This window comes from Lissotriton helveticus, chromosome 2_1 (genome assembly GCF_964261635.1).
Source record: "Lissotriton helveticus chromosome 2_1, aLisHel1.1, whole genome shotgun sequence".
In the NCBI taxonomy this organism is placed as follows: domain Eukaryota; kingdom Metazoa; phylum Chordata; class Amphibia; order Caudata; family Salamandridae; genus Lissotriton; species Lissotriton helveticus.
In genome coordinates, this window is record NC_136059.1 from 932234919 (window position 1) to 932259943 (window position 25025).

At 46.1% G+C, this 25025-nt stretch overlaps 1 protein-coding gene across 2 annotated transcripts in view; it reads right to left on the reverse strand.

Moving 5' to 3' along the window:
* Nucleotides 1-25025, reverse strand: part of LOC144818336 (spindle assembly abnormal protein 6 homolog) — a 711311-nt gene that overhangs the window by 310122 nt on the left and 376164 nt on the right. For both annotated transcript variants that reach the window (XM_078675666.1, XM_078675665.1), the window contains exons 12-13: nucleotides 7085-7166; nucleotides 533-669 (exon numbers count right to left, since the gene is read on the reverse strand). In XM_078675666.1, the coding sequence (XP_078531792.1) occupies nucleotides 533-669; nucleotides 7085-7166 (219 nt within the window). The remainder of the gene's footprint in view (nucleotides 1-532; nucleotides 670-7084; nucleotides 7167-25025) is intronic.

Consider the following 25025-nt stretch of genomic DNA (forward strand, 5'->3'; position numbering starts at 1 on the left):
GCAAAAAGGTATGTGTGCCTAGCAAATGTATCACTTGAGAAAATGTAAGAAAGGTAGTATGCCAGTTCAGTGGCACGTGATCTCACATAGTTGCTCAGTTTCTACTTAAGACGTTTGAAGAACTGAACAGGATTTTGTTTCTGTCACTCAATAACCCGGTGAAAACAGAACATTATTTATAAGCACTACTTGTGGAAGCTTATTTGACAATAATTGGAGTATTTAGCCTAAGGGGGGTCTGAAATAAGTTACCGCTCTTACACACCTTAGCACGGTCTGCTTTACCAGCCGGACTGATTGCGACATAGTTTGCTGGTCATTCTGCAATCTGATCATATTATGGTTAAACTCACTGTGTTCTCTCCTTTGCTCTCCATGCACTACCGATAGGAGATACATTTCAATGTTGGAAGAAACCTATTTTAGGCACTTTAAATTCCATTGCTAGAACATAACATAATTTTCTCTGTAAGGTTAGCAAGTTATTGCCTGCACGTTGCTTATTCACTATTTTACAAAATGCACTTCTTACCAGACCATTCTGCATCCCTGCGAGGTTAGAGGGAGACGTGCTTGATTTAATGGAAGACGGTGCCTCACACTGACTGGGTAAACCGTGCAAAGTTGCAATTTTATTCTCATTCAACTGCTTATTTAACCACGAAATCACTGCAAAAAATAGATCAGTGTTACCAATATGACTTAGCATGTGACTGACATCACGTAATTCTTAATTATATTTATAGTTATGTTTTATAGAAAGCATCATAATGTATTTTGTACTTCGTTATCATAACAGTGCTCATAAAGCACAACACACACATTACAGACAATTATATTATGCCCTCTAAGGAATTTAGGAACATATCACGAGACAAAATCAGTTTTTAATTCACAATGGCTTGATGTGCAAACAACGTTTAGAATTTGAGGTAATAGCAAAACTTAACAATTCACAAATGTGTGTATTTTAATTTTAAGCTTGACAGCTTTGAAACATATGAAGCAAGGAAAGTCTAAAATGAAAAAGGGCAAAACAAAAACACCCAGCATAATAGTAGAGCCACAAGTGGTACCACTCACAACTTATTCCACCATGACTGAAGTCCCACAGTGGAGCTTTCAGAATCAGGAAAGGAGAGAGGCTAGAGAAGGTCAACCAGCAGCTATGCTTTTTCCCCACTATCAGTCAATGATAGCTTTGTGCAACGGTGGGGAAACAATTTCCTGCAGATGGAAGTCCAGTCCATTCAGATTAAACATAGCTAAATAAAATGAGTTAGAAATAATTTTAATAGGATCGATGCTTAATCTTCTATATTGCATTCCTTGACCGACTCACTTTTGATCAAACCGCTGGACAGGAGGAAGATTTTTATTCCCCTGTCAAAGAAAAAGGAGATCTGTCCTTCAATGTCTTGGGCCAATACCAGGGCAGGATTTGTAACCCAAAGCAGTCCTGGCAAGTTTTGTCAGACCAGCCCCCATATGGTACAAGAGCTGATCAATATAAAGGGGGCTTCGGGAGGGGTTCTCTAACCAAGAAAAGTTTGGAAAAATATTACAAAAATAGTGCATTCTACAGTACATTTTCATTATATATTCAATTGTATTAGGTTTCAGAGCACAGTAAATGATGACCTTACAGTGAACTAGGAAACAACAATCTTGTTGGGGCTCTTCAATGATTCCTTCACTATCACCTTCCAATAGTGCCCCTCATCTCTCTAAAGCCCCCCTCACATGTATTTCATTTGTTTTACAGTGCCTCTTTTACCAGTGTACTTGGTATGAACCCCCCAGAAATGCTGATGAAAATATATAAAGCGAATTGCACCAGTATAGCACTTTACGGGGCGGGCATATGGGGGCACAAGAGATGTGCTGAGTTGCAAGTAACAGAATTTTTTTTGTTAGATATCTTTTAGCTATCGCAAAAAGCACCTCATCTTATGTAATACAGTCCGAACTCTACGCCCCATTTCTCACTGACATTAAATTACAACCAATTCTGCTGTGGCACAAAATATGGACATCAGACTACACAGATGTCAATCGAGCGATAATTACTGACTGTTACAAGTACAAGACTATACAAGTCTATACCATGGTTGAAGTATGTCCAGCAGTTCCTTGGTGATATGACCCATCCAGAGTATTTTGACAAACCAGAGATACTAGTTACCATCAGCACAAAGACACTGAAAACAGTGGTGGTGGCTCATTTGTAGGCCTGGGCGGTGAACTTCGCTCTGTTCGCGGAGTTTGCAGAGTTTTCTGCACTACGCAGTCTGCGAAGCTCGCAGAGTGCAGGAAACTGCACTTCAAGAAATGCAGCAGAGTTTTTCCCCCGCTCGTAATCACGAACGGTAAGTTTGCGAGCACGAGCTGCCACTCGGGTAGCATTTCTACCTGAGCTGCAGGAATACCAGCACAAACTGCAGTTCTCAATGCACTCCACCACAGTTTTTTTTTTAAACTTCACAGAGTTCCGCGTAGTAAAACTCCATGATCTACGCCCAGGCCTACAATTTGGAAAAGCTTAGCTTGACAATTGAATTCCCGAAACCTTCCGTTTTACACATCCAAATGATACTAACCACTTTTAATATGCAGCCATATCGTAAAATTGGTTAAAAACTCTCGTCATAGGTTTGTACTTACACGCCTAAGATTGGACTTATTCCATAGAATTTGTACCCTTCCCCAAAATAAATGATCAGTCACGAGATCTGGTAAATTGTCCATGTGATGGCAGCCTGCGCCAGAACACTATGCATGTGGTTCTCTTGTGTAAATGTTATTCTAAATATAGGAAGCAGTATATTTCTCCAAATATAAGGCACTTACATTTTAAACAATGTCATCCTGCAAATTTGTACTTACAGTCATTGCCAACACTAGAGATTTGCTGCAGTATGTCATCTTTCCTGTGGCAGTGTTTTATGCTAGAAAGAATTTGACAATAGATACCATATAGAGTACAATAATGGGAACATATACCAATGAGCCACGATCCCCAAGTTAACTGGGATCAATAAAATCTGGATGGGGGAAACGAGGAACACTGTACCAATGAACTTTAATCATTTTAGGATTTGCATAAATGTATAATAGAACTCTGTGTAGTAGTGGTCTTTTAGCAATTTGTCCTTATGTTCATAATTTTTTTTATGTACCTAAATGAATTTAACTAGTTGCCTTTTAACATTTCGTTTTTATGATGATACCGCTTTTTAACCCTTTTTGAAAAGTGGTGAAATGAATTCGATGTTTGTTGCTCTTATTTGTGTTACTGCTTTTATGGAAGATAAACCACCAATGATATCAATCTGGACACATTCAGGCATCCTCACATTCCATAACATCACCATGCACACCAAAATTCCACAGCACATTCACACTGGCCGAGCAGCCGATATAACACTGTGGTTTAAAAGGAGTCTCGTGTGCAGTCTTTTCTACTGTCCTGCCTTTAAAGTTGGTTCTTCACTCTGTGTCAGCAGAATACAATGCTTGTAGATTATATGCATTATTTTTTTTAACAGCAAATGATTTCTGAGGGTCGTAGCCTTTGTCGGATTCCTCTCCTAACATGCCAGTTAATAATAATTTCGTTGAGGCACACCGCCGCCCCCCCTGCTTTCTCGCCGTGCGAGAAGGCAGAACAATGGTAGTTATCATATTATATAACTACCATTGTTTCTGCCTTCTCGCACGGCGAGAAAGCAGAACTTCCTGGATTATTTACTCGAGGGCAGGGGGAGTGGCTTGGGGGAGTGGCTTTCCCATTGTTGTTAATACTGACTGTTTGGGCAGCCTGAGGCCGTCCAAACAGACAGTATTACCAACAGTGGCAAAGCCACTCCCCCAAGCCACTCCCCCCTGCCCTCTAGTAACTCTCCCTGTTTTCTCTGTATGCTGAGAAAATTACGTAGCCTGGGGCAGCCGGCCGCACCAATCAAGAACGAGGCGTGGAGAGGGAGGCTGCCTGCTGCGCCGCCTTCCTGCTGACGTGCTGGTGCTGCCTGCAGGACTTGAAAGCGATGAGGGCGGGAATCGGAACGAAGTCTCTGGAGTCTGCTGGACGGTAACTTATTTACATCACGCTGTGTTTTTGTGTTGCTAATACCTTTTGTACTGGCAAACGGGCATTTATTTTCCTTCTTGCTGATTTATAGCAGCCCTGACAGAAAGCACTGATAAAGCAACATAACGCTCTGCCAATGCTTGTTAAACAATGCCTGGTTTCTAAAGGGACAATATCGCAGCTAAAAGTAATCTGCAGGTTGCTTTGGTTGTTTCCGCGGGGTCAGTCTAGGTTCGGGGTCCGGGATATGTTCCATTCTGATCTGACTACTGGCATCCAGAAACTGGTGGTGTGAACTTGTGATTAGGATCTCCAAGCAAGGCATAACGTGTACTGATTACACTGTGCCGAATGGGGCTTTGTGAAGCTCTATCTGAAACTAGAAAGTGGCCTGTGTTTGTTAAGAAGTGCACGTGATCCGAGTGTTTTGTTCTAAGGTTGAAGTTGTCCAGTTTTGTAGAGCCACAAAACGAAGTTATTTTTGAATCCTGTGGTCGAGACTGAGGGGTGGGGAATGGAGTCTGGATACGTGCACTTAGAAATGGTGTGTACACTGAGCCGTTGTTGTCAATCAATCCTATGACAAAGCACTGGTGCTGTTGCATCACTGACTCAGAGTCCACATGGTGGGGTGGCTCAGTGAGTAAAACACATGATGTGAGTTGAAACAACACAGCCCACTCATCCTCATACGGTCCGTAAACTGTCTGTCATTAAATGAAATACTAGTTACCTCTCTTGCGGAAACGGATGCATTTGTCCAGGTAGAATGTGCAAAAGGAAGAGGTAGAATTCAGCACATGGGGAATGGAAGGGGTGGAATGACTCCCATCACTAACGGAGGACAAGGGGAGTGACAGACCCTGTCTGTGCACTGGTGGAATAAGAGAGAAATCAGAGAGTATATGTTGAAGAAGATGAGTGGAAAACCAGACAGTACAGTGCGACAAAGAGAGGTGATAAAAAAAAATCATAAGTAATAGAGACAATTCAACAGAGAGAAATGCAGCCTGAATTTGAATATGAATAGGCACTGAATTAAGACATGTATGTCCTTCATGTGCAAATCTTCTTCACATAACTAATTCTTCCTGACCTTTGATGCACATTTCTGGTAGTAAATAATCAGCACATTGGGAAATTAATTTGATGGTTGATGGTAGATCCGATTTGTGGTGCACGCGCACCAATGTTATAATAGTAGAATAAAATGTGGTAATCTTCCTGCATACCTTAAGTGCGTCTAGTTACCATAATATATGAATACCCTGAATAACTTTGCCCTCTTTTGAACTTCCCAGTGGCTGATTCATGTTTGCGTTCTTTTATGCATTTGTCAGAGACAGCTTGAGTTGTTTTATAACGCAATGTATGCAGTTATCATGCCTCCTATTCTTTTCACCCAATCTATTCTGAGTTGATACTATATTCTTACCTTGAAACGTAGGATGTGTCCATTTTATTCTGTAAATTGCCCCCTTTCCATGCCTTATTTCTCTTGTTCAAGTCATACTTTTCGATTTATCACGCTCTCAGATTTCTCAGCAGTGTTAACACAGCATTATTTGTGTTTGCTATGATTGTAATGCTACTTTAAGAAAGCCTCACACCAATTGCGTGACACTTAATGCCCATTCTAAGTGTAGCCCATCCTCAATTTAAATCTTACATTTTAATGTAATAACTGCACTGTCACAATTGCTTTATTAACCTTCCCGCTTTCTCAAATTTGCTTGAAAATGCATCCTTTGTCCACTCTTTTTTCAAAATTTTCTCAGAGGGTGAACCCCCCTTAGGTTGTTTGGGCTTGCTCGCTATGGTGCAGTATGAAGATCATTTTACGCCCTACCACTTTCAAATGTCACCAGCCGCCACTGCAAAAGAGGGAAACCACCTGCAAGATTGCTTAAAATGCTCTGGGGTCAGGCAGCCTTGCATTAATGCAATTTTGCACAACACAACTGACCACAAACAACAGGTTGCTGCTCTCTGCGGCGTACGTTATGAAAAACTGCCTGCCACTGGCACAAACGGACCGCTATACCGGTGCAATCTGTTTTTTCTGGCCCTTGGTGCTTCGCCAGATGAATAAAAGGGGTAACTTTGCGCCTACTGCCAGAGCTCGTTTTTATATAGCCCAGCGAACCTGTTTTTTCTTGTCACGTGGACTTTTTGCACTTGGATTATAAACTCATTCACTCGGCTTTGTTTTATTGCCACTTAATCGTGCCCAGTAAGTTTCCAAATGATAAACACTGGGAAAACATAAAACGCCATTTAAGTATCAATATATTTTCTATCTCTTCTTGTAGGTTTACATAGCACATTTTTCTTTTACAGTAGTTACATTAAGTATTTTATTGGGAACATTACACCACATGTCAAATATCTTTTAAGGACTATTTCCCTGAAAATAAAATAAAATGGCTTGTGGTAGCGCTAGATTTCAGTTCTTCATTAGGCATGGTTAGATGTCAACGAACCTTCATATTTTCCTGAAGGCCTACTCGGTCAGTGCTCTGGGAGAGCGACAGAAATTAATGAATAATCTAATTTTCTACTGTAAAAGCTGGTAGAAAAGTAAATCCAAACAAATTGCACTTTGGGTTTTGGATGCCTAATTGACAAGTATTTTCTGAATTCCAGATTACATTTAATTACAACCAATCGTAGTAAAAGTACATTTAAGAAAAAGAAATACAGAGCCCAGACATATGTGGATGCACTTACATTAACTAATTGCAAAAGGCGCAAACATCCTCTTAAAGAGCAAGCACTTGAAAGTGCATGAAACGCGTTTCTAAGGTCGAGGTCCTCCCACCTCCTCCTACCTAACACAATCCGTCTTTGAAGAAAAATGCTTCACAATCCCAACACACAAGGGGACACTGGAAAATGAATGATCCCAACAATATAAATGTCTTGGGCCACTACCACTGCCTTATTGCACCATTACGCCGCGGGATATAAAGAATGTCTCGCGCCACTGCTTACCATTCTCGTTAGTTTTCAACAGTTGCTTGCTTTCCTCCAATTTCTCAACCGTCTTGTCCAGCTGTTCTTGTAATTTTAAGGCCTGGGAAAAGAATATATTTCATGAAACCATGCTTGGCACATTGACTTTGTTCTCCAGTAAAAGTCATTTTTTAAAAGCAGGTGCTGCTGTCATAAAGGAAAATATTTTTAGGAGAAACAACTCTGAGACATTCTTTCTTACCCGTGTCGTGTAACAAGGGACTCGTTGCCAAGCAGAATCAAGAATTGGGAAACGCATGTTTTCGAGTATTAGCACAAAGACCATTTTAGATGACACGGACACTTTATTGTATTGGTGACATTCCGTCTGCGGAATTGGCGGAATTTGATGACTCCGCGTTACTCTTGTAACGTGGAGTACCTGCCAAATTTTGGTAATTGCCACATGGCGGATTTGTTTCCCAGGTGGCTCCAGAAATGCGAGCTTGAGAGAGATGCGTCATCCCCTAGAGCAGTGGTTCCCAAACTTTTTTGACCTGCGGCTCCCTTGACCTATTGGCCATTGACCGTGGCTCCCCATTAAGTCACTTTTTTCGGGTGAGGGGATGTGAGCCCGGACTCAGAAGTACTTTCATTTTTTCCATGAAAGTACTTGTTAAGAAGCCGATGAACATATTATAATTATATTTGCAACAAAATTAAAATGAAAGCAGTCGTTTATAATAAACTTTAAGTGTTAAGTGACTGTAAGTGCATAGAAACATTCCTGCGTCCTTAGGTGCCTGTGTTAATCTCACTGTGCCTGTGCCGTGATCTTCTTGACTCTGTTAGTGCTTCTATTCACCTCCTTTTCCCTCCATCTGTTTTGGGGCATCTCTCTGTTTGTACGTATGTGTTGGTATTTTTGGAGTAGAGACCTAGCTGGAGCACAACGGAGCTCCGTTTTGTCCCTAAAGCTGCTTAGGTGCACCACCATGGCCCATAAGAAAATGGTCAAAGGTACTCACTGTCTTTGATTTGAAATGGCTTGAATGCACGACTACTCTGTCCTAGAAGGTGCTTTGATGCACATCCTAGTCTGAGTCCCTGAAGGTGCTCAAATGCACCCTTATCCTTGTAGTCAGAGGTACCCTTCCTCTCTGTGTCACTACCAGCTGTGACAACCCCCCCTGTGCACTATTTCTACATTTGAGATATCCCCTTCCTGTATCCTCCTTTCATATGCGAGACCCTCTCTCTCCAATGGCTACTGGAAATGTGAGGAGAACAACATATATCACACATGAGGGCATAAATATGAAGCAGTTGGGTAATGCATAACACAGAAGAATTGCCAAAAGCATAACCATATCTATATCACCATAAGTCCCCTGTATCTCAGAAATCAGAAAGCCATGCCATAAACGTACAAGTAGCAGCAACCTTCACTCCAAATATATGGTGCTGTGCACAACACGAAGGTGACAGGGACATCTGCACACCTACCACAGTGAATTTGGTAATTTAGCAACTTTGTTTCTCAATGACGCTGGGCCTCCGTCGAGGACTCTCTCTGGCATTGCTATCACTGCCAGGCAAATGCCCCCAACGTAGGAGCTAACATGGGGGGTTGGCTGACATGGCACAGAAGAGGGGAGAACTCACTAGGTCCCTCTCAAGTGAAGTTTCAGAGACGGCAGTGGCTCCCAAACACATGGCTCAGCTGTAGCCGCTCTCACACTTTAATCTGGACCGCCGCAGCTAGGAGGCCTGGGGAGAACACAGGGGGCCTCATGCCTGGAGGTGCGGGGGAGTTTTCAGACAGGTGCACTTCTCTGGAGCAGAAAGTATCTGGCATCCAAGAGCACTGTGGCTCGCACAGGAAAATTTGCGATGCGGGTCCTGGGGGCCCTAGTCGGAGCTCCTCATGGTAAAGCACTACAATATTGACTACAGGCCCATCCGTGCTTGCCAGTCACCACTGATAACTGCCGCTAGTCACTGATGTTTTTCTCTCTGGCCACTCCTCACAGGGGAACAATGCTGCACTCCCTGCGAGTTCAGCCGACGTTTGGAAGTTTAACTCTACACATGTTTTCTTTCAACAGTGAGCAGCGCTCACCAAACGCTATATATGAGGAAATCAGTAGTGCTTACCCCGGTGGTTCCCAAACTGTGCCAGTGAGACTCTCTCTCCCTGTGTGCTCCTGGCATCTGTGAGGTCCTTCCCATTTATTTATTCATTTAATGCGATTTTCTTTAGTGCGAACATTACCCGAAGGTGTCAGAGCGCTTCACAAAAGAACCAGTTGCGATACATAAAGACTTGGAATTACATGAGTTACATAAAAGATACAAAGAGGAAACAAAATTGCAAATGTACAAGTTGTAAAGTCACACAGGGAAGAGATATAAATATATATATATATATATATATATATATATATATATATATATATATATATATATTGTAGTGCATATAACTTGCATCCTTGATAATAATTCAAATGTGTAAATACCCACTGTCGCCCACAGATGACATTTTACTTTCCCTGCCATAGGTGCACTTATTCTATATAAGACAACATGGTAACACCACTAGCTCCCAGGGAGAAAAGTGTCCAAATCATGTGACTGATGTGTCATGGTATTGAATTAATTTAGCTTTCAATGCGAGACTCATTCTTTCAGAACTAAAATTAATTCAAAGCCTGGCTTCTGTCTCGTCAGGTCCTACTGATTCAGACTATACCGTACTGCTTTTTTGGCAATTCCCTTTAGATGAATTCCCCTCCTAGTTGGTCCATTTTTAGGTTTTGCCTAGCGAAAGCTGCGCTCTGCGCAGCTTTTCGCGCAGGCGAAATCCTGTTGAGAACTGTAGGGTGCTTTGGGTCGGCCCTCGTCATTGATTGGCTGGCTCCGTAAACGGAGCCTTGCCATTGGACGAGGGGCCTGTCCGTCAATGCCGGACCAGACACGGGGGCGTTCCTGACATTCTTTGCCTTTTGCCGACGTCACGCGACGCCGGGAACGCCCCCGAGTCTGGTCCGGCATTGCCGGCACCTCCCTTGCTCTACTGTCATCACCACAACACTGCGCCCATTTTATCCCAAGCTAAACACTCGGAGAGGCGCAGTGACCGGGTCTTTGAAGGCCGCTCTCCCAATGAAAACAAGTTTTCTCTCCGAGTCAGCACGAGCAGGAAGACGAGCAGCGCGCCTCCCAGCTGGCCTCTCGCATCAGCATCCAGAGCTGCCCTGCGCGGTGTGTAGCTTCAGTGGAGCTTCAGAGTGCAGAGTGGAGCTTCAGAGTGGAGCTTCAGAGTGGAGCTTCAGAGTGGAGCTTCAGAGTGGAGCTTCAGAGTGGAGCTTCAGAGTGCAGAGTGGAGCTTCAGAGTGGAGCTTCAGAGTGCAGAGTGGAGCTTCAGAGTGCAGATTCAGAGTGGAGCTTCAGAGTGCAGAGTGGAGCTTCAGAGTGCAGATTCAGAGTGGAGCTTCAGAGTGCAGAGTGGAGCTTCAGAGTGCAGATTCAGAGTGGAGCTTCAGAGTGCAGAGTGGAGCTTCAGAGTGGAGCTTCAGAGTGCAGATTCAGAGTGGAGCTTCAGAGTGCAGAGTGGAGCTTCAGAGTGCAGATTCAGAGTGGAGCTTCAGAGTGCAGAGTGGAGCTTCAGAGTGGAGCTTCAGAGTGGAGCTTCAGAGTGGAGCTTCAGAGTGGAGCTTCAGAGTGGAGCTTCAGAGTGGAGCTTCAGAGTGGAGCTTCAGAGTGGAGCTTCAGAGTGGAGCTTCTGAGTGCAGCTTCAGAGTGGAGCTTCAGAGTGGAGCTTCAGAGTGCAGCTTCAGAGTGGAGCTTCAGAGTGCAGAGTGGAGCTTCAGAGTGCAGATTCAGAGTGGAGCTTCAGAGTGCAGATTCAGAGTGGAGCTTCAGAGTGCAGAGTGGAGCTTCAGAGTGGAGCTTCAGAGTGCAGAGTGGAGCTTCAGAGTGCAGAGTGGAGCTTCAGAGTGGAGCTTCAGAGTGCAGAGTGGAGCTTCAGAGTGGAGCTTCAGAGTGCAGAGTGGAGCTTCAGAGTGGAGCTTCAGAGTGGAGCTTCAGAGTGGAGCTTCAGAGTGGAGCTTCAGAGTGGAGCTTCAGAGTGGAGCTTCAGAGTGGAGCTTCAGAGTGGAGCTTCAGAGTGCAGAGTGGAGCTTCAGAGTGGAGCTTCAGAGTGGAGCTTCAGAGTGGAGCTTCAGAGTGGAGCTTCAGAGTGGAGCTTCAGAGTGGAGCTTCAGAGTGCAGCTTCAGAGTGCAGCTTCAGAGTGCAGAGTGGAGCTTCAGAGTGCAGATTCAGAGTGCAGAGTGGAGCTTCAGAGTGCAGATTCAGAGTGGAGCTTCAGAGTGCAGAGTGGAGCTTCAGAGTGCAGAGTGGAGCTTCAGAGTGCAGAGTGGAGCTTCAGAGTGCAGAGTGGAGCTTCAGAGTGGAGCTTCAGAGTGGAGCTTCAGAGTGGAGCTTCAGAGTGGAGCTTCAGAGTGGAGCTTCAGAGTGGAGCTTCAGAGTGGAGCTTCAGAGTGGAGCTTCAGAGTGGAGGAGTGGAGCTTCAGAGTGGAGCTTCAGAGTGCAGAGTGGAGCTTCAGAGTGGAGCTTCAGAGTGGAGCTTCAGAGTGGAGCTTCAGAGTGGAGCTTCAGAGTGGAGCTTCAGAGTGGAGCTTCAGAGTGGAGCTTCAGAGTGGAGGAGTGGAGCTTCAGAGTGGAGCTTCAGAGTGCAGATTCAGAGTGGAGCTTCAGAGTGCAGAGTGGAGCTTCAGAGTGCAGATTCAGAGTGGAGCTTCAGAGTGCAGAGTGGAGCTTCAGAGTGCAGATTCAGAGTGGAGCTTCAGAGTGCAGAGTGGAGCTTCAGAGTGCAGATTCAGAGTGGAGCTTCAGAGTGCAGAGTGGAGCTTCAGAGTGGAGCTTCAGAGTGCAGAGTGGAGCTTCAGAGTGGAGCTTCAGAGTGGAGCTTCAGAGTGCAGAGTGGAGCTTCAGAGTGGAGCTTCAGAGTGGAGCTTCAGAGTGCAGAGTGGAGCTTCAGAGTGGAGCTTCAGAGTGCAGATTCAGAGTGGAGCTTCAGAGTGCAGATTCAGAGTGGAGATTCAGAGTGCAGATTCAGAGTGGAGATTCAGAGTGGAGCTTCAGAGTGCAGAGTGGAGCTGCAGATTCAGAGTGGAGCTGCAGATTCAGAGTGGAGCTTCAGAGTGCAGAGTGGAGCTTCAGAGTGCAGATTCAGAGTGGAGCTTCAGAGTGCAGAGTGGAGCTTCAGAGTGGAGCTTCAGAGTGCAGAGTGGAGCTTCAGAGTGGAGCTTCAGAGTGGAGCTTCAGAGTGCAGAGTGGAGCTTCAGAGTGGAGCTTCAGAGTGGAGCTTCAGAGTGGAGCTTCAGAGTGCAGAGTGGAGCTTCAGAGTGGAGCTTCAGAGTGGAGCTTCAGAGTGGAGCTTCAGAGTGGAGCTTCAGAGTGGAGCTTCAGAGTGGAGCTTCAGAGTGGAGCTTCAGAGTGCAGATTCAGAGTGCAGATTCAGAGTGGAGCTTCAGAGTGCAGATTCAGAGTGGAGCTTCAGAGTGCAGAGTGGAGCTGCAGAGTGCAGAGTGGAGCTTCAGAGTGCAGAGTGGAGCTTCAGAGTGCAGAGTGGAGCTTCAGAGTGCAGAGTGGAGCTTCAGAGTGCAGAGTGGAGCTTCAGAGTGCAGAGTGGAGCTTCAGAGTGGAGCTTCAGAGTGGAGCTTCAGAGTGGAGCTTCAGAGTGGAGCTTCAGAGTGGAGCTTCAGAGTGGAGCTTCAGAGTGGAGCTTCAGAGTGCAGAGTGGAGCTTCAGAGTGGAGCTTCAGAGTGGAGCTTCAGAGTGCAGAGTGGAGCTTCAGAGTGGAGCTTCAGAGTGGAGCTTCAGAGTGGAGCTTCAGAGTGGAGCTTCAGAGTGGAGCTTCAGAGTGGAGCTTCAGAGTGGAGCTTCAGAGTGGAGCTTCAGAGTGCAGAGTGGAGCTTCAGAGTGCAGATTCAGAGTGGAGCTTCAGAGTGCAGAGTGGAGCTTCAGAGTGGAGCTTCAGAGTGCAGAGTGGAGCTTCAGAGTGGAGCTTCAGAGTGGAGCTTCAGAGTGGAGCTTCAGAGTGGAGCTTCAGAGTGGAGCTTCAGAGTGGAGCTTCAGAGTGCAGATTCAGAGTGCAGATTCAGAGTGGAGCTTCAGAGTGCAGAGTGGAGCTTCAGAGTGCAGAGTGGAGCTTCAGAGTGCAGATTCAGAGTGGAGCTTCAGAGTGGAGCTTCAGAGTGGAGCTTCAGAGTGGAGCTTCAGAGTGGAGCTTCAGAGTGGAGCTTCAGAGTGGAGCTTCAGAGTGGAGCTTCAGAGTGGAGCTTCAGAGTGCAGATTCAGAGTGGAGATTCAGAGTGCAGATTCAGAGTGGAGATTCAGAGTGGAGCTTCAGAGTGCAGAGTGGAGCTGCAGATTCAGAGTGGAGCTGCAGATTCAGAGTGGAGCTGCAGAGTGCAGATTCAGAGTGCAGAGTGGAGCTTCAGAGTGCAGATTCAGAGTGGAGCATCAGAGTGCAGATTCAGAGTGGAGCATCAGAGTGCAGATTCAGAGTGGAGCTTCAGAGTGCAGAGTGGAGCTTCAGAGTGGAGCTTCAGAGTGGAGCTTCAGAGTGGAGCTTCAGAGTGGAGCTTCAGAGTGGAGCTTCAGAGTGCAGAGTGGAGCTTCAGAGTGCAGATTCAGAGTGGAGCTTCAGAGTGCAGAGTGGAGCTTCAGAGTGCAGATTCAGAGTGGAGCTTCAGAGTGCAGAGTGGAGCTTCAGAGTGCAGATTCAGAGTGGAGCTTCAGAGTGCAGAGTGGAGCTTCAGAGTGGAGATTCAGAGTGCAGAGTGGAGCTTCAGAGTGCAGAGTGGAGCTTCAGAGTGGAGCTTCAGAGTGCAGAGTGGAGCTTCAGAGTGGAGCTTCAGAGTGCAGAGTGGAGCTTCAGAGTGGAGCTTCAGAGTGGAGCATCAGAGTGGAGCATCAGAGTGGAGCATCAGAGTGGAGCATCAGAGTGGAGCATCAGAGTGGAGCATCAGAGTGGAGCATCAGAGTGGAGCTTCAGAGTGGAGCTTCAGAGTGGAGCTTCAGAGTGGAGCTTCAGAGTGGAGCTTCAGAGTGGAGCTTCAGAGTGGAGCTTCAGAGTGGAGCTTCAGAGTGGAGCATCAGAGTGGAGCATCAGAGTGCAGAGTGGAGCTTCAGAGTGCAGAGTGGAGCTTCAGAGTGCAGATTCAGAGTGGAGCTTCAGAGTGCAGAGTGGAGCTTCAGAGTGCAGATTCAGAGTGCAGAGTGGAGCTTCAGAGTGGAGCTTCAGAGTGGAGCTTCAGAGTGGAGCTTCAGAGTGGAGCTTCAGAGTGGAGCTTCAGAGTGGAGCTTCAGAGTGGAGCTTCAGAGTGGAGCTTCAGAGTGCAGAGTGGAGCTTCAGAGTGCAGAGTGGAGCTTCAGAGTGCAGATTCAGAGTGGAGCTTCAGAGTGCAGAGTGGAGCTTCAGAGTGCAGATTCAGAGTGGAGCTTCAGAGTGCAGAGTGGAGCTTCAGAGTGGAGCTTCAGAGTGCAGAGTGGAGCTTCAGAGTGGAGCTTCAGAGTGCAGATTCAGAGTGGAGCTTCAGAGTGCAGCTTCAGAGTGCAGATTCAGAGTGCAGATTCAGAGTGCAGATTCAGAGTGCAGATTCAGAGTGGAGCTTCAGAGTGCAGATTCAGAGTGGAGCTTCAGAGTGGAGCTTCAGAGTGGAGCTTCAGAGTGGAGCTTCAGAGTGGAGCTTCAGAGTGGAGCTTCAGAGTGGAGCTTCAGAGTGGAGCTTCAGAGTGGAGCTTCAGAGTGGAGCTTCAGAGTGCAGATTCAGAGTGGAGCATCAGAGTGCAGATTCAGAGTGGAGCTTCAGAGTGCAGAGTGGAGCTTCAGAGTGCAGATTCAGAGTGGAGCTTCAGAGTGCAGAGTGGAGCTTCAGAGTGCAGATTCAGAGTGGAGCTTCAGAGTGCAGAGTGGAGCTTCAGAGTGCAGAGTGGAGCTTCAGAGTGCAGATTCAGAGTGGAGCTTCAGAGTGCAGAGTGGAGCTTCAGAGTGCAGATTCAGAGTGGAGCTTCAGAGTGCAGAGTGGAGCTTCAGAGTGGAGCTTCAGAGTGCAGAGTGGAGCTTCAGAGTGGAGCTTCAGAGTGCAGAGTGGAGCTTCAGAGTGGAGCTTCAGAGTGCAGAGTGGAGCTTCAGAGTGGAGCTTCAGAGTGCAGAGTGCAGATTCAGAGTGGAGCTTCAGAGTGCAGAGTGGAGCTTCAGAGTGGAGCTTCAGAGTGCAGAGTGGAGCTTCAGAGTGGAGCTTCAGAGTGCAGATTCAGAGTGGAGCTTCAGAGTGGAGCTTCAGAGTGGAGCTTCAGAGTGGAGCTTCAGAGTGGAGCTTCAGAGTGGAGCTTCAGAGTGGAGCTTCAGAGTGGAGCTTCAGAGTGCAGCTTCAGAGTGGAGCTTCAGAGTGGAGCTTCAGAGTGGAGCTTCAGAGTGCAGCTTCAGAGTGGAGCTTCAGAGTGCAGATTCAGAGTGCAGATTCAGAGTGGAGCTTCAGAGTGCAGATTCAGAGTGGAGCTTCAGAGTGCAGATTCAGAGTGGAGCTTCAGAGTGCAGATTCAGAGTGGAGCTTCAGAGTGGAGCTTCAGAGTGGAGCTTCAGAGTGGAGCTTCAGAGTGGAGCTTCAGAGTGGAGCTTCAGAGTGGAGCTTCAGAGTGGAGCTTCAGAGTGCAGAGTGGAGCTTCAGAGTGGAGCTTCAGAGTGGAGCTTCAGAGTGCAGATTCAGAGTGGAGCTTCAGAGTGGAGCTTCAGAGTGGATCTTCAGAGTGGAGCTTCAGAGTGGAGCTTCAGAGTGGAGCTTCAGAGTGGAGCTTCAGAGTGCAGAGTGGAGCTTCAGAGTGCAGAGTGGAGCTTCAGAGTGCAGAGTGGAGCTTCAGAGTGCAGATTCAGAGTGGAGCTTCAGAGTGCAGAGTGGAGCTTCAGAGTGCAGATTCAGAGTGGAGCTTCAGAGTGCAGAGTGGAGCTGCAGAGTGGAGCTTCAGAGTGCAGAGTGGAGCTTCAGAGTGCAGAGTGGAGCTTCAGAGTGCAGAGTGGAGCTTCAGAGTGGAGCTTCAGAGTGGAGCTTCAGAGTGCAGATTCAGAGTGCAGATTCAGAGTGGAGCTTCAGAGTGGAGCTTCAGAGTGGAGCTTCAGAGTGGAGCTTCAGAGTGGAGCTTCAGAGTGGAGCTTCAGAGTGGAGCTTCAGAGTGGAGCTTCAGAGTGGAGCTTCAGAGTGCAGAGTGGAGCTTCAGAGTGCAGATTCAGAGTGGAGCTTCAGAGTGCAGATTCAGAGTGGAGCTTCAGAGTGGAGCTTCAGAGTGGATCTTCAGAGTGGAGCTTCAGAGTGGAGCTTCAGAGTGGAGCTTCAGAGTGGAGCTTCAGAGTGGAGCTTCAGAGTGGAGCTTCAGAGTGGAGCTTCAGAGTGCAGAGTGGAGCTTCAGAGTGCAGAGTGGAGCTTCAGAGTGCAGAGTGGAGCTTCAGAGTGCAGATTCAGAGTGGAGCTTCAGAGTGCAGAGTGGAGCTTCAGAGTGCAGATTCAGAGTGGAGCTTCAGAGTGCAGAGTGGAGCTGCAGAGTGGAGCTTCAGAGTGCAGAGTGGAGCTTCAGAGTGCAGAGTGGAGCTTCAGAGTGCAGAGTGGAGCTTCAGAGTGGAGCTTCAGAGTGCAGAGTGGAGCTTCAGAGTGGAGCTTCAGAGTGGAGCTTCAGAGTGCAGAGTGGAGCTTCAGAGTGGAGCTTCAGAGTGCAGAGTGGAGCTTCAGAGTGCAGAGTGGAGCTTCAGAGTGGAGCTTCAGAGTGGAGCTTCAGAGTGGAGCTTCAGAGTGGAGCTTCAGAGTGGAGCTTCAGAGTGGAGCTTCAGAGTGGAGCTTCAGAGTGGAGCTTCAGAGTGCAGCTTCAGAGTGCAGCTTCAGAGTGCAGAGTGGAGCTTCAGAGTGCAGAGTGGAGCTTCAGAGTGCAGCTTCAGAGTGCAGAGTGCAGCTTCAGAGTGCAGAGTGGAGCTTCAGAGTGCAGAGTGGAGCTTCAGAGTGCAGAGTGGAGCTTCAGAGTGCAGAGTGGAGCTTCAGAGTGGAGCTTCAGAGTGTCAAGAGCAATGCCAATAGCTCTAACTTTAACAAAGGCAAAACCATTGCATTGTAAATGCTTGTTTTTGTTCCTTTGCACAATTAGACACTCAGCAATTGTCTGCCCCGACGTAAACTACAATAGTCTGTTTGGGGAAATCCTTTAACCTTCCATCCTAATTAGACTACTTTCCTCCATTACATCAGTGAAAGAATTTAAGCTCTACTGCTTCCTTAACCTTGTTTCACATCCTGAAGGTGACCCATGAATAAACCATGGTCGAATCGCTTTTGACATTAATGGCCATTGGTGTGAAAAACACTGCTCGCCAATCCTAACTGATGTATAATTTTGCCCGGCTCTGTATTCCATTTGTGATTGTCTTGAGCCATATTTTAAATGTTCCTATACATGATTCCGGGGCCACGTTTACTTCGAGCCCCTTATGTTCACCTCTCTGACAATGAGCACTCTCTGACTATAAAAAAAGTTTCTGAAATATTGCTAAATATATGTATTTGGTATACGTAGCGGTTGTTTTTTGGGGACTATTTTGTGGCCGACTTTATGGGTAACCCATGAATGAAACATTGGCCTAAAAGACTGTCACCTCAGTGCGAATGCTGAGGCTTCTTTTATAGGCTGCCACCACTTGTGTAAATACACACTTCCGTGTGAAGCTGCCAACGGTGAGAACGCCTCCCTGTGTGCTTCTGCATTTCGGCCTCTCTGGTGCTCCAGCTCTTGTCCATGGGCAACTATGTTCTATTATCAGAGGGCTGGGGAGGGTGGGTGGTGCAGTGTAAGCCTGCTGGGAGGCAGCCTTCGTAGAGCTGCAGTGTTTGTGTGTGAATGGGACACGGTGTTGTGCTTTTCACACTCATTCATGGCTCATTAGTGCCTGCTGGGAGGCGGGCGCACCAGAGCTGTGTGTGCTGCCTTTTCCACTTTCCCAAGCTGTGCTTGGCGCCCCTGGCTACTTCTAACGGCGCACCAGGGTGCCGCGGCGCACAGTTTGGGAACCACTGCCCTAGAGCCATTTTCTAACATGGGCGGTTGCAAGCCAAGCGGTCCTGTTCAGAGCCCCGTTTCTCCAGTAGATTTGCTGCCGCTTGAGTAGATTTTCTACCAGAGTAGCAGCAGAATCAACTCGAATGGCCGCACGCTCTTGCCCATCGCATGGTGCCATTGCGCTGATTTTTCAGCACTGCTCACGCTACTGGGGCGAAATTGCAGCACGTGTACCACAACTTGCATATTTCTGCCCATTGGCAGAATTCTTCAGATTCTCGTCGTGATTTTATGTAGCTGTGCCGAATTCCACAGAATGAAACTCTATAAGCTCCGCTCACCCCAACTTTATTATCGCCACTACTGATGAACTTACCCAATTAAAAGTTACATATGCAGCATTTCTAGCAAAATTCAAAGGTCATTGATTTTCCCTCTGTAAATGTCAAAGTTTATTTTCTACTGAAAATTAGCAGATCGGAAGCGGATAATCTTTGCAAATGCAAGTCTAACATGTGTGTGCTGCTCTGGCTGGATGTACTATAGAGGAAGGAAAGAAGGCACAGTATTCTTTATTTTTTTCTACTGCTGGTACAGTTTTTGGGAGCCTTCACCTTCAGACATGTGCCCACCAGCACTTCTCTGCTGCAATGTTTCAGAAAGTTCCCTACTCTGCACACTTCCTGTCAACTCCCCTACCTCCACAGGAAGTAGTGTTCACTGTACAGCAACTTTCATGGCAACCACAGGGTCCTAATAACTTGCACCTCACCCGCATTTAAATTGTGCACTTTGGTTTGCCTTGTTTTTGTGCCGCATGTTGAATTTTAATGATTTGAAGCATGGCCATGTTGTCTAACATGGCTGGTTTAAGAAGTACCCTCATTATCTAGCTGAAACCAGTGCTTACCACCCCGTGTCTTGAAATATCTCATGTACACACCAATGTGTGGTCACGAGCAAGAGCTGTTCAGTACACTGCATAGGCCTAACTATATTTGTTTTAATTACATGTATTGCTCCAATGTACTGAAAACATATAAAAAACAGTGTCAAAGTTATACTTGTTAGAATATATACTTGAACAATTGCTTTACCGGCAGATCTCTGGTGCATCTTAGATATTTGATTGAACATAATTTTGCTAATGTGACTCTTTTACTATTAATCTACGTTCAGACTTTCACTGGCTTCTGGACTTATTTCTATTTTATTTCAAAGTTGGTGCATTGACGCCTCGTCATTATTTATTTCCCCAGATTGTAGAATCACCAAAAGAACAAGCAATTGAAGAAACACAGGAGGAGGATTTGTTGGATACATTTCCTTTCCCTGTGCCGGCAGGTGATGCTAGGGCAGGCCGGTGGGGATGCCTGAAAACTGAGCAGTTCCAGTGGACTCACAGGCAGCCGGACCACAAGGCAGTGTGCATGCATGACTGGCATTAGAAAAGACAGGACTCATATCCCTGTAACTAGGACAGCCAAGAGGAGTTGACTGGGAATTAAACGCTCTAGTCCTTGTAGACCAGAAGGGACCATACACTGATTGTGTGATAAATAGTTACCCCACGACTTGTTTAAATGATACTGGGGATAGATGTTCCACTTTACAAACCTCTGCGTTTCCCTCTATTCTTCTTTCAGACATGCCCATTGATGCAGTTGGCAGCTCTCACCAAAAAGTCCCCCATAACATCAATGATCCCGTTCCTGTCAAATTAGGTCCTATCACTGATTGTCACACATTTCTCCTCAGCCTTACCTCTCCCATTTACCTGTTCAGCATGGATCTCCTGCATAGGCTTTGCTGCACTGTGTTCTTTACCCTGGATGGGGTCTACCTTAATGTTCAACAGATCAAATGAAAAACAGTTTCTGGCTTTATTGTGTGAGGTGGAAGCACAAGATGCCCAAATGAATCATGATATATGTTCGATTAAATTACTACCTTACTCTCCCAGGTTCCTGACCACGTTTTGTTCACAGGTCCAAATGATGTAGCATTTATACGTTCTATGAAACCGGTGCAAATTAAGGTTGAGGGGACTAAGAAATGACTCCATATCACACAGTAGCCTTTGAAAAAAGAAGCTGAAGCATGCACAAACCCTTTCATAACAGATCATCAACAGGAGATTCTAGGGCCCATTCTGAGCCAGTGTAACTCCCTAATCTTGCTGGGCCTTAAACCAGGCCAATCCATTATATATTCTTTAGTGCAGGACCTGCATGGAGTAAATAGTTATCATCCCCATTTTTCTGGTGGCACCCACCCCAGCTGACATCTTAACTTGCTCATATGTCTTCTCTGTCCTGATTGCTGAAAAAGCCTTTTTTGGAGATGGAGGGGGAAGTCTCCTTAAGGGGCAAACTTTCGGAGGTGTCAGCTCCAACTAGGCTTTGTGGTGTCCCCTAACATTTCAGCTAATCCCTTAGAAGAGACTTAGATACTTTGGTCTTCCTGGGAGGGTCCACTTCGGTTCAATATGTTGATGACCTCCATCTTACTTCTGCCACCTTAGATGCCTGCGATTTTGCTTTGTATACTTACTATGTTAGAAGAGAAGGGTCGTAAAGTCTTGCAAATGACAAAGCTCTTGTGGTGGTCTGAGGAAGCAGAAGCAGCATTTGTAAAACGTAAACAGCCTTATTTAACACACCTGCATTAGGCAAGCCTGATTGCAAGAAGCAATTTACACTTTACTATTATGAATGAAATGAGTTTGCCTTGAATATGCTAGTGCAAAACCAAGGGATCAGCAAAAGCCAGTTGTTTATTATTCTGGTACCGTAAGCCCAGTTGTGGCAGGGCCCCAACCTTGTGTGTGTGCAGCTGCGGGTGCGGAGCAGCTGGTAGAGTCCTCTGAAAACAACATGTTGGGTTCATCACTATTTAGTAGCTGTACCCCACTCCTTTGTATTGCTTCTCCTCACAACAGAGACCCAGCGCTTATCAGCTGCATGTCTGTTCGTCTCACTATGAAAGCTTATTTGCTGCCTGCAGCACTTAAAACCCTTTTCCGGTGTTCCCTTCTAAATCCTGCCTACTCATACACGCCATCCAGGAAGGGGAAACTTACAACTGCCTTGTAACCCTGGACAGATTTGGTTGACACTTCCATTGCAAGTTGTGATACTGTGCTCTTGTTGATAAATCGTGTCTCCAGTATGGTGTGGGTGAACTTGTTGTTATTCTGTATGCATTATAACGCAGGTCAGTGAGAGCTGTAAATGACCTCAGGTGCACTCTGGTCTGGTAGCTGAGCTAGTTGCTTCTACTCAAGCCTAAATTGTGGCAGACAAAGACATTGTGACCATTATACTGACTCAAAGTAGGCCTTTGGAGTCACACATTGCTTTTATAGATACCACAGGGGTTTACATACATCAGAAGGTACTCTGATCAAAGATAGGCAATAAGTGCCTCGTTTGCTCGATGAAACCAAATCAGATTGCAGTGGTCGAGTGTACAGTGTGTGTACCAGACAGATGTGAATTACATCACTTTGGGAATTTCCGAGCGGATCAAGCCATAAAGGAAGCTGCGTTGTCTCCTGATAGTGAAACTACAATGTACATGATGCAATGGATGTATTTTTTTAACCTACTCTTAATGATTTGTGGTAAGTGGACAGTGGCAGTGTCCCTGCCGCTTTTACAACTTGGTTACCCGGCGCATTGGTGATTGACTACCATTTTAATTGCACGAGCGTGTGAGCTCATTTTTAATTGATCAGGGGCACTGTGTGAGTGTGAGCGTGTTCGCTCCCCCGTATGCTGTTGACCTGCATAATTATTATTGCTCACCGGTCTGGGAAGCTCTGCATTCTGCATTCTGCTTTGCTGATGCTCTCACCTGAAGGCAGGCAGTAGCAGCAACGGCACGAACAGCGCTGGACTCGTCCCTCCTTCCCGCCTCGTTCTGACGCCGGTGACTAGCACCGTTCGAGCAGAGGGCGTGGAAGGTCCGAGCCAGCTACTTCAGGTAGCGTTGTGCAGCGCTCTAGTTGTTGGGACGCTGGGGGGATAAAAGGCGGATGTGCTATCGACAGCGCAGCGGGCGCGACGAAGGCACGCCGAAGTTGCGCCTAAGTTAAGCTCGTCTGCGCCCGTCCGCGGCCGGGCGCGGGCCAGGGCCATGCCCCCTGCCTCTTCGAGAGTTCACACATGCTGGAGCAGGGGTGATCTGCTGTCCTTTCGCAACAGGTGTCCCAGCAGCTCCTGTCTACATAGCGTTAACGTGGACGAGAATGCTGGTTGTAGTCACTGCCAGTTTATTTTTGACCTGGATAGGACGGTTAATATAGAACATCATAAACTGGTCTGCGGCTTGCTAAATGTCCGGTCACTGCGTAAGCACAGACTGGATATCTATGATCTCCTGAGCAAAAAACAATGGGACTTAGTCCTTTTCACGGAGACATGGCTGGACGGTGACTCTTCCCCAGAGGCCCTCGAAGCCATTCCGGAGGGTTATACCCTGGTAAGGCAAGATAGACTAGTTCAAGTTCAAGTTCAAAAATCTTTATTCGATTGTAGATTTTACAATCATAAAAGTGCAATTTTATAAACACTCAATAAAAATATCATTTAAAAACAATTCATTACAGTTGGCAAATAGAGACACAGTATACAGTACAATATATTAAGCAGTACGAGCATGGGCAACATATGATTAAAAATATAAATAACTGTAGTGTTAAAAACGCCTAAAAAAGGTACAATGTAATTAGCCATCCATGCTTTTTCTAAAGCTGATGGCTTTTTTAAGAAAGTTACAAACAAATAAAGTGCAATCGCTGTTCAGTAGTTGTAAATAATAAAGTGCAGGTTTAATTTGTGAAAAACTCAGCTTTTTGAGGCACGGTTTAAGGTATAGTTTCCGTGGGATCAAATAATAGGGGCAAATAAAAAGGAAGTGTGCCAGATCTTGTGGAGACTTTCCGTCGCAGCCACAAGCTGGCAACACTTCTCCCCGTTGAGCCCCACTAGGGACAGCCAATAAAAGGTGGAAGAGGTCAAAGCGGAACCTTATTAATAGAAATCTTTCATAACTGGACATAGGCCAAGTCAAATAAGGTTCCGTTTGCAAGCAAGTTTTTAAAAGAAAATGTTTCCTAACACTAGCCTTCTGCAACTCAACCTCTTCTCTGTCGATGCCTCTTAACAATAAAATAGCATTCTTGACCGAACTAACATCTGTTTTTATAATTAAGTTTGGGGCATAAAACAGGTCCCGTCGGTCAATTGCTGTTAGGCTGTCCTTTATATACTTCACCCACGGTATTTTAAGCCTCCCATCTAGCTGTAAAACTTCTTTCATTATGGCATGTGTTAAAGGGATATCGTTGTTTAGCCAGCAGTTCAGCCAACATATAACAGGGCTTACTGCTATTCTGTCACCTAAATGGGGAATCCCTAGCTCCTCGTGAACCGAGAAGTTCCCAATACCCCTGGGGAGTCTCAAGATCTTTTTTAGAAAATCATTTTCTGTGACCTCTAGGTCTTTACTCTTACGATAACCCCAAAGCTCACTCCCATAACAAGCACCAGCCACGCTTTTTGCTTGGTATAGTTTGAGCAATGCGGTCGTCGGGCAATTGCCGATTTTTTTTGCAAAGCCAAGGATGGCCGCATTGACCCTTACTGTTGCTCCCTTCTTCTTGGAGACTGCAGGGCCCCAAGACAATTTATTGTCAAGCAGAACCCCAAGATAAGAGAAAGAGTTGGTTGATGGTATTTTCTCGCCATTTATACTAAAATGGTCAGTTTTCAAACCACCCTTGCCTACTTTCATAACGAAAGACTTGGCGTTATTTATACTCAAGCCACGTGACTCCATAAATTTATGGAAGGAGTTTAAAAGTTTCTGAAGGCCGATTGCTGTTCTTGAAATAAGAACAGCATCGTCTGCGTAGAGTAATACAGGTACCCCTCTACGTTCGACTAAGGGATAATCTGCTTCTACGTTAAGGAGGGAATCCTCCAGTTCATTGATATACAGGTTAAATAAAAAAGGGGCCAAGATGCAGCCCTGTCGAACACCACGATTTATTTTGAAATCATCCGTTACATTAAGATCTTGGGAGTAACGGACGTTCGCTCTGGTATCTGTGTGCAGATCAGCGAGGAAGTGGACAAGGTTACTCTCTACACCCATTCTCAGCAAGGCAGCCCAGAGTAGGCTTCTGTCTACGCAGTCAAATGCGGACGACAAGTCCATAAATGCCATGTAGACAGTGCCTTGTCTTGCCAACGTATACTTGCTGAGAATAAGATATAGGTTCAGGCACTGCGTGATGGTCGAATGACCTGCTCTGAACCCGTATTGAATGGGTGAAAGGATGTTGTTATCTTTAGCCCAGGTGGATAACCTGTTGAGAATTACGCCCCCCACCACTTTAACTACTGAATTTAATAAAGAAATGGGCCTATAACATAATGGGCTACTGCGATCGCCCTTCTTAAAAATGGGGACTATGGTGGAAAGACCCCAGATTCTAGGGCACCCAGTTATCACCGCTGCATTGATTACAGCAGTAAGAACCGGAGCCCAGAAAGGGATATTAGACTTAAACAGATCCGGTGGTAATCCGTCCGGGCCTGGGGCCTTATTGGTAGTTAGACCCTGTATTCCCCTAACGATCTCTTGTACTGTGAAGCACAGTGGAGTCACAGACAAAGATAAAACATCAAAATCTGCCTGAAGCTCGTTACTCTTAAAAATTGCACTGAAGTGGGAAATCCACTCCCCCTCTGAGATATTTGTCCCAAGGGCTGTGTCATTTAGATTATCAAACAAAGGTTTGTTAATTATTTGCCAAAACCTGCTACTGTTCCCCAACACTGTGGGGTCTAAAAGGGATTCAATGACATT